This window comes from Tubulanus polymorphus, chromosome 3 (genome assembly GCF_964204645.1).
Source record: "Tubulanus polymorphus chromosome 3, tnTubPoly1.2, whole genome shotgun sequence".
In the NCBI taxonomy this organism is placed as follows: domain Eukaryota; kingdom Metazoa; phylum Nemertea; class Palaeonemertea; order Tubulaniformes; family Tubulanidae; genus Tubulanus; species Tubulanus polymorphus.
The window spans coordinates 14,114,102-14,127,384 of record NC_134027.1 but is presented as its reverse complement, the minus strand read 5'-3'; the positions used below and the strand labels follow the sequence as shown (position 1 = coordinate 14,127,384).

General features: G+C 37.9%; 2 protein-coding genes across 4 annotated transcripts in view; both read right to left on the bottom strand.

Moving 5' to 3' along the window:
* The window catches only part of LOC141902016 (putative imidazolonepropionase), a 178,455-nt gene that overhangs the window by 161,316 nt on the left and 3,856 nt on the right, over positions 1-13,283 (bottom strand). The window lies entirely within an intron of this gene.
* LOC141901077 (uncharacterized) lies at positions 8,123-11,273 on the bottom strand. The gene is made up of 6 exons (XM_074788151.1): positions 11,144-11,273; positions 10,341-10,678; positions 9,724-10,095; positions 9,436-9,596; positions 9,048-9,230; positions 8,123-8,931 (listed from the first exon to the last, which is right to left on the bottom strand). The coding sequence occupies exons 1-4, from the start codon at positions 11,271-11,273 to the stop codon at positions 9,534-9,536; spliced, it is 903 nt and encodes a 300-aa protein (XP_074644252.1). The 3' UTR covers positions 8,123-8,931; positions 9,048-9,230; positions 9,436-9,533.

The window sequence follows — 13,283 nt, the reverse complement described above, 5'->3', positions numbered from 1 at the left end:
TTCGTTCTTTCTGGCTAATTTGATGAGTTCTAGGAAGTTGTGACTATTATGGCCATCTGAAATTAATATTTGTGGACGTGTTTGTCCGATTGCCGGAAGGAAGCTTTCTCGAAACCAAAGTGTGGCAATACCCTAGAAAATTGAAAGATAAAATACATTTAATGGTTAGGATATGGTGGATTTCAAATAATTGTTTAATATTTTTGTTGTTTTAATAAATACCTGTTTAGTCCACCCTGTTTCTGAAACTGACAGAGTAGTTCCAGCCGGAACATTTACCAAATCCACCGATTGCAGCGAAGCGACAGTTTTTCCTTTGAATAAGATGTGTGGTGCCAGCATTTGACCTGAGGCATTACCACATGCCATAACAGTAATCATCTCCCAGTTTCCGCTTATCCATGACTGACCGTACTTGCTTCCTATTCTGAAAAACCAAGTAGGCCTATTCATTAAGGTATCAGCAGAGAATTGTAAAATTTAACTCTGTTTCTAGATGATATATTAACAATAAGAATATAGTTGTAATAAGATCAGTGTAATTCGCCAGTTTGTAACATCAAAAATCATCAATTTGCTCTACCTTGCTGCGATTTTCCCCGGTACGTGGGTCAGCTGGACCCCGGTTTCGTCAAGGTTCCAGATGTACATTGGCTGAATACCTGCCAATGCACTCTGGATGGCCTTGAAATAGCTGCCTACTTTTTTTACATTCATGCATTGGTGCCTAACAGCAGCAGCGCCTTCCGGTTTCCTCAGAGTGACACTCGGGTGCCTCACTTTGAAACCAGCCCAAAACTGGTCACTAGGAACCACCTACAATACATACCGGGTAGGCCTAATAGACAAAATATACATAAACTTATAATTATAGCAAGATGAGAATTAAAAGATCACACTATGTTGACATACCTCCTGGAAAGGTATGCCGCGTTTTAGGGCCAAATCACCAGCATATCTTAAAAAAATTGTTTTTTGAATAACCATAATCCAGATCAGCTCGGTTTTTAGCGAAGTCGGCTAGTTTGGTCTCGTCTTGCCAAGCTGAAATGAGTGGGCCGGCCTAATCTTGCTGTCATATGGCAGACTTTACCACTAATCCTGTCATGCAGGGTTGATTTCGGGAGAGAAAAATCATTGGCCGCTCTTAAGATTGACGAGCCAGATTTTACAGCTTCGATTGCTTGAGTCATTTGGTCCTCCATCCATTTACAATAAACCTTTGGCATTCTGAAAAATAAACTAAATTAATTAATGCTAGACCTCATACAGAGTATAAGTAAAGGGCGCTGTCCTTTAGGGACAGATAAAAAAGCTGTAGCTAGTGTTAGGACCTTCGATTTGTGTTCTAAGTACGCCTATTTATCATCCCATTTTGTTTTTCATTTAAATAGGCTATAGGCTACAGCAGTCACTTGCGACGATGTTAGGCCTAGCGCTTAAATAAATTCGATTTTGATGTAAAAAAAAAGCATTTCGTTGCTTCGAATCTGCTATACAATCGTTCATTTCTAGGAAAAACAGCTGTTTAAATATACGCAATTACAATCAGACATAATTTCGGAACTTCCGAAATTACGTGGTGGAACCGTGAAAGCCGGGTGAAATATTTCCAAAATTATGTGGATGCGTGCAAGTTTTTAAAAATCGCCGTTTTTTATGAATTAGCGTATTCTGATAGAAAATGAATGTTTATAAAAAAACTATCGACTTCCTAGAACTTCTCGGCAGTGTTTGCGTATCGGCTGCCGCGAAATGCCGTAAAAGCGGGGCGAATCAATAATGTACTTACGTGACCGACTTTAGCAATCTGCCGCGCTGAATTCGTGTGCCAGGAAGAAATGCGTACTACGTCATCAAAATGGCGCGGTATCCCGCGGAATTCCCAGGAAATACCAACCTACCTCCCCTTTTTCAAATTTAACCTATTCCGAATAGGTATTCCCTCTCTGCTCTCGCGTTGAGGCCGGAAAAGAAACCTTCCAAACTTACGTGGTCTTCCGAAATTACAGTGAGTTACCCTAACGAAATCTGAGTCTGCTAATAAATAATTTGACTGGGAAATGAAGTAGCTGCAGAGGCTTCAAACAATGCATCAGTAGATAATGTCGAGTCAAATGAGGAGCCTGTCATTCGTCATAGAACTAGTGCTCGCGTTAGGAAAAAACCAGCCGGGCAACGTTCAGAAGATTGTGTTGTATTTTATGGTGCAGATCTGACTTGTTTGTGAATTAATAACCTGATTACTGAATGTAACCTTTTAAGGAAATAAAACTAGGGGTCCATGGACACCATGCCCACTTGAGAAGTGGTTTCCAATGCTCAACAATCTAACAATTTCAATATTCAATGCCCCCTGGCGACAATATACAACAGGGATGAGATCGCCGACCTGTAAAATCCGCGGGTTTTTTTTCTTGAGTTACACACGCAAACAAGTTGACGGTATAGCCGTCAGCACTAGCGAGCGCCGTAGGCGCGAAGCTATTTCGGGAGGTTTGGCGGCCCTCCCCCAAGAAAATTTTAGAAATTAAATGCGTTTTCCGAGCACTTAGAGCGATCTTGAACCCATGAACGACTATTATATTTTGGAAGGTAATGGCTAGTTCCAATGAGGTACATCCTCATTCGATGACATTCAACATCTCATGCAATATGGGTCGAGCCCTGAATTATTGCAGTAAATATGCGCCGATGAATGCTCACTAAAAATCATCACCCAGTAGTGTATAATATCCGAAGACGTTCGCCACACACGCGCGGCAACAGTAAGTAGGCCTATATACATTACTTCTGTTGCCGCACGCGCGGTTCGGCAACCGATCGATAAAATACATACACACTCATCAAGATCGTAGTACAAATGTAGATACAAAATCACCGTGTTGCAATCAATATGCATTGAAATACGATACTTTTACGTGACGATGAGTAAAACAGGCACTGAACGCTTTTACGGTTCACCTGATTACCGATCGCGCCAGACCAATTGAGTGAGATCATCCCCCCCCATACTTTTACATCATTTTTGGACTATTTGGAAAATTGATATTTTTCAATACCGAAATCCGCGGGAAACCGCGGATCCGCGGGGAATTCTCATCCCTGATACAAAATCCAATGACCTTGAAACTCACTACAATCATAGAAAGTGTCAGCAGTTACGATTTTGTAATTGATTGTGATAACAAAATATGCCTCGTTACCAATTTAATATGGAAATACTGAGTAATTCTACTATTCAATGCCCCCTGGTGACCATATGCAAGACCCAATGACCTTGAAGCTCACCACAATAATAGAACATGTCATAAACTACAACTTTGCAATTGATCATGGTAACAAGATATGCCTAGGTACCAATCTAATAAGGAAATACTAAGTTATTCTACTATTCAACGCCCCCTGGTGACCATGTAGAATAACTAATGTCCTTGAAACTCACCGCAATCATAGACCATATCATGTGCTACAACTTTCCAATTGATTGTGGTAACAAAATATGCATAGGTACGAATATATTATAGGTGAATACTGTTATTGCAGTGTTCAACGCCCCGTGGTGGCCATATGAAAAAACCAATGACCTTGAAACTCACCACGATCATAGACCATTTCATGAACTACAACTTTCCAATTGATTGCAGTACCAAAATATGCATAGGTACGAATGTAATATAGAAATATTAAGTTATTGAATTGTTCAACGCCCCCTGGTAGCCATATACAAAAACCAATGACTTTGAAACTCACCACGATCGATAGACCATGTCGTGAGCTACAACTTTCCAATAGATCGTGGTAACAAAATTTGCTTAAGTATCAATATAATGTGGAAAAACTTTATTCAACCTACGAATGAGTAATGATGACACCCCAAGACGGCCGCCAATTGCGTCATAATTGCCTGATCAAATATATTTCGTTTTGGAAGTTTTATATAAATCCGTGTAGGTCACCTTGTCTAACATGCCTCATGTATGCAATACAGAGAAATGGCGGAATTTATGGAGAAATTAATTAATTTCTCCAAATAATGTTGATTAATCGCTCAAAACATACATAAAATTGGATTATTTCAAAAGGTACCTCTGTTAGTTCGTGAATTAAGCCAATAATTGTGGACTGAGGTCAATAGAAAGTATATTTTTGAAGTGTTACTTTTTTCAACCGTGTTTTGGCCCTCTTCCCTAATGTTGGTATCAGCCCATAAAAAGCCTACCACCAACGATTAGGTAACTTACTACTGTCTGTCACACCTGCTCTCCATGCAACGTTTTGGTTCGTAATTTCGTTAATAACCCAGTTAACATTTCTAGTCCGCATTGAGTCAGACGAAGTCGGCATTTGGACGTGGATCGGCAAGGAGTCGGTTTCGCCGTCGGGCCGACGTTTCCACGCCGACCCCGGCCGGGCAAATACTTATTTGTGATGCATTCACTCTAATTTAAGCATAATATATGATAGTAAATATTATGTAGGTATATGTATAGTGTAGTTTTGTTTCAAAATCATTAATTCTTGATACGGTCATCTTTTTGTCGTCGGGCCAACGTTGGCCCGTTAACCTTATGCCGACCAAGATGGTGGTGCCCTCTTTCGCCCCATTTGAGAATTATTTAGGCCTCAATAAGGACGATATCAATACCTCAGTTATTAATCAACGATACACATATACGTTTGATTATATGTTATTAATAAAGGTTGTTAAACTGAATAAAAAATTGAAAGTTTTCTTTTTAACGAGGCCGGCGTGGTGCGCAGATCTTCCGCCGCCATTTTGGTTCCGTTCTGTTCGCTCTTTTGTTCGTATTCTTTGTTATCAAAATCGCTATTCATCAGTCTTCTAGTTGTAACAAGTGTAATTACAAGTGTTACATTCGGTAAGTGTTATTGTATTTACATGGTATTTCATATTTGCGGCTGAGTTGCTTCAATGTTAAGGCCTATTTGAAGCAACATCAAATTCAATGCATTTTATTGCTGAAATAACACTTAAAATGATTAGGTTATTAGAACTGTTATGTTATTATGATTACAAATTGATTGACTCAGGTTTAATAGGTGATATCATGGATACATCATCAGGTTTTAGGGCATTTTGAGCTAGTACTAGGCTGCTGCCTACGCTGTTGGACTGAAAATGAGAAATATCCCCAAAAATCGCGATCCCTGACGAAAAGAATAGACTTTAGCTAGACCTAAACTGACTCATTACTATGATCTCTATGAAGTTGATACAATTTATGAATACAATTATTATACCAGTTTATTTTTCTTTTAGGCTTGTCACAGCAATCGAGAAATTTCGTGAGGAAAGGATGTTGGGGCATGTTCTACAACAGTACAACGTCGAAGAGTGTGATATCACTTCCCAAAGCTTCACTCGATGATATACAGTCAGGACTTAATAACTGGTGACATTTTTAGAAGTTGTACAGATGATCCCTTCTCATAAAAGACTCCAACAATGATTGAGCGGTGAATGAGGGAATTGGGGATGCATCAAACTTGCTTAAACATGCTAAAATCCTAATAATTCTGTAGTTTTGGCAAAGAATTAAACAGCAGTTGAAACCTGTATACATAACAATTCATATGAGTGTCCCCTGCTTTAATACAGATCTTACCATTATGTATGTAGTATGAAAGGATTTATTTTTGTATTATGTGATACTTATTAGAAAAAGTGTGGATTTTTCTAAAATTCTTAAAAAACACTTAGATGAGTCATCTAAGAGTGCATATCATACAGGCATTAATCATACAGATATTGCTTTGTTTATTTGTTAATAATGTCTTAGACATAGTTCAAAATCGTTGTAATCAATCAAAGTAATGCTTTTCAAGTTGAAAAATAGTGACAGTAAATTTCTATTTTATTACTTTTATAGTTTATCTCAAAATCTATGTAAACTGTTCAAAATTATGTATTGATTTTTGTTTTGCTACTAAAGGAAAAGCACTTGTACATGTAATTCTCTATAGTTGTCTCAGGTATCTTATGGAAGAGGTTCCTCAAACTCAGTTCCTGGATGACATTGGCAAACAGTCGGGGAATCGACAAATATGGACGGGGTTTGGTCAGAATACGGTCGGATGAGGTTGGCAAACGGTCGGGGAACTGACGGACATACTATAAGCCAGTCCGCAAAACGTCGGCAAAGTGACGTAAACTGATCTCGGGCCGACCACTTCTCGACGAGCACTCCCGACGGTGGGACGACTACGACACCGACTAAGGGCCGACCATCTTGCCGACTTTATTTGGACGTCGGGCCGACTAAAATCATGAAGTGGCATAGATTTGTTTGTATTTTCATCTATCAGCGATAGTTTACCTAGCATACGCTCGCGTTATGCTGAAAAACGGCTTTTATGGCCCATCACGTGGGGCCACCTACTATATTTTTATATGCTAATGAGCAGTTGATGGCGTCACTGTAATGATTCCGAGCGTCCGCGGAGCGGATTTATCAGCATTACGCGAGCGTATGCTGAGTAAACTATCGCTCATAAATGAAAACAAAAACAACCTTTTTTAGTAAAAATTGTTGTTTATCTCTGAATGCAAAGCACAGGCACTTGAATGGGCTTTGATAATGGAAAAATATTTAATAATTCACCAGCGATACGTTGTTCCTACTTCGATAATCCGCCATGTTTTATTATATTTTACCCATGATGCAACGCGTGCCCGTCATTTGACTATACTATACAGAAAGGCTGGAAACGATCCTATCTCCGTAATGCTTGAATCTACCCGCAATTATCGGGACAGCCGAACACTGCCGATGATTGCCGAAGTGCGTCCTTAGTGTCAATTTTAATCCTGAAATATAAGGAGCGCACATAATTTCAATTGTAGATGATTTTTTTGGAAACATTGACACTGTTTTAGCTCCATTGTTAAAGATTTTAACTGACAACAAAATTGATTTTTGAAAATTCGCGATGCCTCTTCGGGATTGCTGTGACGTCATCTGTCCAGATATTTGCGGGTAGATTTAAGCATTACGGAGATAGGAGCGTTTCCAGCCTTTCTGTATAGTATACGTAGACGAGGGATGCGCATTGGATCATGGGTAAAACAGTTGCATCATGGATAATGTTCACCCAGTTCTGGCAGTGGCTGTCTCCACAGTGTATCTACGTTGCTCTACGATCCTGTGTAACCACCCACCCAGACACGTTCATTCAAATTCGCGTGACTTTTGCCGACACAACTTCTGTCGGCATTTTTGCCTGTGTTCAAACTGCGATATCTCGGCAAATAAACAACTGATTTTGATAAATAAACTATCTACACTAACCTTATGACCTTTTGTGTTTGTTCATTATATTTGTTTGAGGGTAAAACCGATTTAAGTACGATTAAATTTAAGATACAAAAATGATCCGCTGTTTAGCGATGAGACACGCATCGTTCAAGTGTCTTGTTGCTAACGAACTACAATGTTACAATGCCTAGTTTCAAAGTGATAAAAATTGTGTCATTTTTGCTATTTCTGTATTTATATCGCATCAAGCACGGACTATGATGAAGGAACCTCCGAATTAATATAATAAGAAAACTGAATGTTTGAGGATTGTAAAGAGAGTTTATTTTTCACAATCGGTTTGGTAAAACTGGATTTCTAGTGGTTTAAAGTCACAGTGATTTAAGATATCCACTAAATATCCACTTCAAAGTTTTAAAAGTTAAGACTAACAGGGCTGCCAACCTTTCAAAATTCCATTTAGGGATGAATGGCAGATTAATTAGAAATATTGAAGGTTTCAATAGGAATATATCGAAACCGAAGAAATTGTGACTTTTCCAAGTAGGAATATTTTGCTTTCAATTAGGAATACCTTTCACGTGTAATATATGAAAGCTGGATATGAAAATATGGAATTATCTAGCAGCGAAATAAAAAATAAGCAAGTTCTGCAGAATGTATTTTTTCTTTATTATTTTATGAAAGATGAAATTATCTATTAGCAAAATAAAAAATCAGCAAATTCTACAGAATGTATTTTTTCTTTATTATTTTATAAAAGATAAAAATGAACAGTGTTTATCAAAAATATACAATAGATTAAAAAATAAGAACATAAAACTGGCATAAATTGTCAAACGAATTACATAACACTATACAGCTGTCATGTGACAGATTGCAATATAAACCCTTAAAATGGAAATACTGTCCTGGCATACTGTACATAGATTGCCTAACTTAAATACAACTACAGTCATGGGTCAAATTTCAACTCTAACTGTTTTCATCTTGCTAAAATAAAAAAATATTCAAATCAACTATTATTATTGAAATCTAATTTAGATTCAACTCCAGAATACTGATAACTCTACTAATTTGAGATTATCACATTTTTTTTCAGAGACAAGAGTCAGTCAATATAGACCAGAGACATAAGTCACCATTCAGATTATCTAGTTTGTATCAATATTATTCAAAGCATTATATGTCGCACTTTTCACTTTCTTAAGCAAATCTGAGGATGGTTGAAAGTCTTTGCATTGTGTGGATGTTTTCATAACCATCAGTGACTGCAAGGTCTTCTGACCCAAAGCTGCTCTTGAATCCGTACGGTTCTTCCTTACGAAACTAAAAATTCTTTCGCAGCCAGCATTACTGACTGGTACAAGCAATATATGACACATCACCCTTGGCAGCAATCTGAAACGTATCGACCCAGCATCATCCAACATCTTATGTATGATTTTCCATTGTGTCTCAACAGTCACTTCTTTTGATTTTTCATCGGCCCTTGCTGGTGGACTATGGAAACCAGATGGAAAATCATCATCATGCAAAGTTTGGAAGTCAGCGTATTCGATTTCCAAGTAATCTCCAAGAATTACAGGGAATCTGTCCATGAAGTATATCACTGACTGGAACGATCCTTACGCATCAGTGGATCAGCTACCTACAAAAATTTGATTATCAATCGTTAGGCCTACACAAAAGTTGACTAGTCTATGAAACAATACAATTACGAAAGAATAAATACTCTTTTGAGTTCTCAAATTCAATGAATATTACCTCAGCACGACTCCAAAGAGGCTGGTTTTTTGGATTCACCTTCTCCTTCAGGTAGGTGCAGGCAGCTGAATAAAACTTCACAACATCCTGATAGAATTTCTTCTTGGTTTCGTCAGTGACTGTTTCCACCAATTTCCGAGCCTCATCCCCTATGAACAAGCTTTTTTGTCTGTTATATTATACCTAGGGGTAAAGAAAATTATCATAAATACATATGCAAGGAGCTGAATAAAAGTTACATCAGACAGCATTAATAATAGTTAAAAGCAGAAGTAGTGTAATGCAAATGAAACTCACTACATTTCTTTATGTAAAAGAATCTACTCCAGTGAAAAAAATTTATTCACTTACAAAGAAATTACAATGACACTGGATGGATGAAAAATACCTTGAGGTGAAATCGATTGAGTAAGGTGTACAACCCTGGTTAAATGCTGCTGCTATGCATATACAGAGAAGTAGTCTGTACATAAGTCGCTCCAAAATTCATTTCACTTTGTGAACCAATGCACTTTCAGTTTCAAGGTATCCATTTGTGCACTCAAACATCTGTAAAAAAAGAAATCATAAGAGCTTGTGAAATAAAATCTTTTAACAGTAAGAAAGACCCTATAAAATACAAAAAAGTTTATAATCCTAATTATTTAGGGTTATGACTTGGTGATATAATGCTTACCGAGATTGCTTTAATCAGAAATGCAGTGTATAGTTTTGATGTGCGTCTCTGGAAAAACTTGTGTAATTTAGTTTTAATCGCTCCTGCGGTGACAGGGCCATCATCAAAATCGTCGAGAAACTCTTGATCATCATCTCCATCAGTATCATGGCCTATCTCTTTCGCAAAATATCTCCTCAGCGCTTCCCATTGTTCCAGCATCCTGCTAAGAGCTGGGCCCATACTGAGCCAGCGTCTAGCCACATGCTTCAGTATCGTATGATCTGGCAGGCCGCATTCCTTCTGGATGGTTTGAAAACTTGCAGATCTTTTACTCGTTTTGGTTACATACCAATGCAGCTGGCGTAATAGATCATCGAAGTCAAATAAAGGCTGTAAACAAAAGATATGCGCACCGATTTCAAACGATGAAAGTATAACAATGGTACAGCAGAATAGCAACTACAAGTTTCTAGAACTTTAACTTTATTGAGTTTATTTCATTTGATTATGTGTAAACCATAAAGCAGCACGTGTAAGCTGAACGAATAAGGCTATCCTATCTGAGTTGATGAAAATTAGAAGATGGTGAAATTACTACATATTGAAAATGAAATCAAAAGTAAAATCTTAGTTACCTTAATGGCTGTATTCAGGCCTTTCTTCAATGCTAAATGGAGCAAATCATTAACGCATCCAGCGAGGTGTACCTCTTTTTGGTGATCTCTAACATATTTTATTACACCCTTGTGTCTTCCAACATTGCTATTTGTGTTATCACACACAAGCGAAAGTAGATTCTTCCATGGTATAGCGTTCACTTCTAATTCTGCTTTGATTATATTAAATATTGCCTCTCCTGTGTGCGACTGATTCCATATTGGGTTAGCTAACAGGTCCACTTTTGTTTCTAACTGTTCATCCACATATCTCACAACGATTGGATAATATGTCTCTTGTTTGTACGTAGAACCATCTACACCAAGAACAAAGGGAGATGATTTCAATCTCGATACAGTAGATGACACGATATCAGTTGCAACCGCATTCACAATATGAGTTGTTTTGGTGCGACCGCATTTATAATTCGTAGCATTCGGATGGCCAGGGAACATATCTCTGAATGGCTGCCCAGCCTTATCGGAAACTGCGAGAGGTAAACTGTTCATAACCAAAAAGACTATGAATAATGTCTCGGCCTTGATCAAACTTTCTTTCTCCTGGGAAGTACTAAAAAACTTCGTGATTTTTTCCACATTAGCTGCTGACTTGTGTTTAGTTGTGGAAAAATGTTTTTTTTCAATATCATTAAGGCCACCATGCGAGATGCTGATATGCGAACCACATCTATCACAGTATGCGTAATAACGGTCTAGCGAACTAGGTTTAATAAAAGAATATTTCTGAGAATATTCGTTCTTAAACCTCTGCTTCGTTTTACTAGATTCATTTTCTTTGGTTTTTTTCGGAGGAGGCTCACGATCGTCATCAGTGTCATCAACAACATCGGAGGGAAAAGGTTCTTCGTCTTCAACTTCAGATCCTGTTTCAGTGACAGTAAATAAATCCATTTCTGATTCACGAAGAAACGACATGAAAATGGCAATAAGCAAATACATCAATTTCCAGCATTAATTTCACGATACTGTCCCAGAGAGACTCTACGTACAGAACTGAAAGATACAAACAGTAAAAAGTCTCTAAATCTACATGCAACTCGATGGTGCTGCCATCTGCCAAATATGCGAACTAAAAGTTTACTTTGAGATGCACTGCTCAAAAGCATCTTAAATTATCTTTTTAAATCAAACTAATACAAGAGTGACAACATTAAGGTTCAAACTAACAAAGCAATTGCTTACCGAAACATTTCAACCACAAATAACGAGTCCACACGTTGAAATCTAACCCGGATCTTCGAATGCTCATCGCGTTGCGAAAACGAGCTAATTACCGCAGTAAACCGATTCTTCTCCGAAACGATGCGGAGCAATTTGACAATAACAATCACATTTTGCCACATGTCATAATATTTTCACAAGAATGATTTAAAAACAACGTATTTTAAAACGAACTTTAAAATGAACTTAAAATGAACTTTATTTTGAATCTTGTAACAAATTAAGAAGCTGCTCTCCTACTACGAAATAATCGTGCGCCATGCGTAGATAAAATCAATAACACACACACACACACGTACACAGCGCTGTTTATCGCCTGACCCACGTACACAGTATATATAGCGACGCACTCATCCACCGCGCGCGTGCATATAAATTCCCCACCTATTCAATTCTGTTCTACCAAGTCATCATATAGTGTTACAACCCACTGGCGGGTGGAAAATCGGACGTCGCCGAAAAAGGAAAAAAAAAATCGGAATTTTGTATACCCGATCGTATCGTCGGAATTTCTTTACACAAATCGGGAGGATTCCGAATAAATCGGGAGGGTTGGCAGCCCTCGACTAAGATAGGTATGTTCATGTCCGCGCGGGGCGCCACTATCGATTGTGACGACCATTATTGATTAGGAAAAGTGTGATGCGCGTTTTTACTACGCGTTTTGACATCGCGTAGTCATTCATAAAACCTGTCTATCGATGCAAATGAGCTAAAATCTTTTGGAATCAACCAATAAGATCGATCTTTATCACTTGGGGGTTGGTTTAGTGTATAAATCCGCATTTTAGTCGAAGAAAATAGAAATCGAAAAATACCCTTTTTCAGGAGCAAAATTCGTCAGCTTAGGACCCGGAATAAGCGACGAATCATCAGGAATCAAAAGGTTTAGGATCTTAAAATTCAAATACTGAAGACCGCATGATTTTATTTCGTGTCGGGGCTGAGTGATCGCTGCCGGAAAAGTCGGTGGCTAAGTTTTGCGTTGAAGCGAGCGATACAAAATGGCGGCCGGCACTTGTTATTGAAGGACGACGCGCCGCGCTGCTCGTGATGAGATCAATATTCAACAATTATTCATCGGTCTAGCGGTGAATTATTGTATTTATTTTCCGATTCATAATTATTCATCACTATATTTCTGAATATTAGGACAGATTTAGCGAAATGATCGGCAAAAAAATTTTTTTTTGTGCGCGGATCGCCACTACGCTCCCGTCGGTAAAGCGGCTGTTGAAAGAGGGAGGCGTCTAATGGGATGAATTGAGGCTTGTGACGGGCAAAAATAGAGGAGCGTGATGGGACAATGAGGCTCCCGAGGGGATTTTCCAAAAGCAGCAAAATTGAAATATATATAAAATATTGTTGAAATTTAGCTCAAAACAAAACAAATGGATTATTATTTAGTTATTATTAGTAGTATTATTACTATTGCTTGGTTTATGTTTCTAAACTGATTGATTTTATTATGATATCATGAATATATTTCAAATTTCAGCGTTTTGAGCTAGGCCAAGCCTAATTTTCTGCTTTTCTCAACTAAAATTCATTTAGCAATAATATATAAAATTGGTATATTTAAATCAATTTGCAATAGGAGCCTATGGCTATAGACCTAACTGACAGGCCTTGATAATCATGTTTATTCATTTCAAAAATCATGTAGTGAAAAAAATAATT

What these genes read in the sequence shown, in the direction of transcription:
- LOC141901077 (XM_074788151.1), bottom strand. Translation starts at nt 11,273, where the DNA reads ATGGATTTATTTACTGTCACTGAAACAGGATCTGAAGTTGAAGACGAA. An exon ending in AACCAAAGAAAATGAATCTA is followed by an intron (nt 10,679 to 11,143) that starts GTAAAACGAAGC and finishes TTCTTGGTGTAG; the next exon opens with ATGGTTCTACGTACAAACAA. An exon ending in TTCTGATTAAAGCAATCTCG is followed by an intron (nt 9,597 to 9,723) that starts GTAAGCATTATA and finishes CTTTTTTTACAG; the next exon opens with ATGTTTGAGTGCACAAATGG.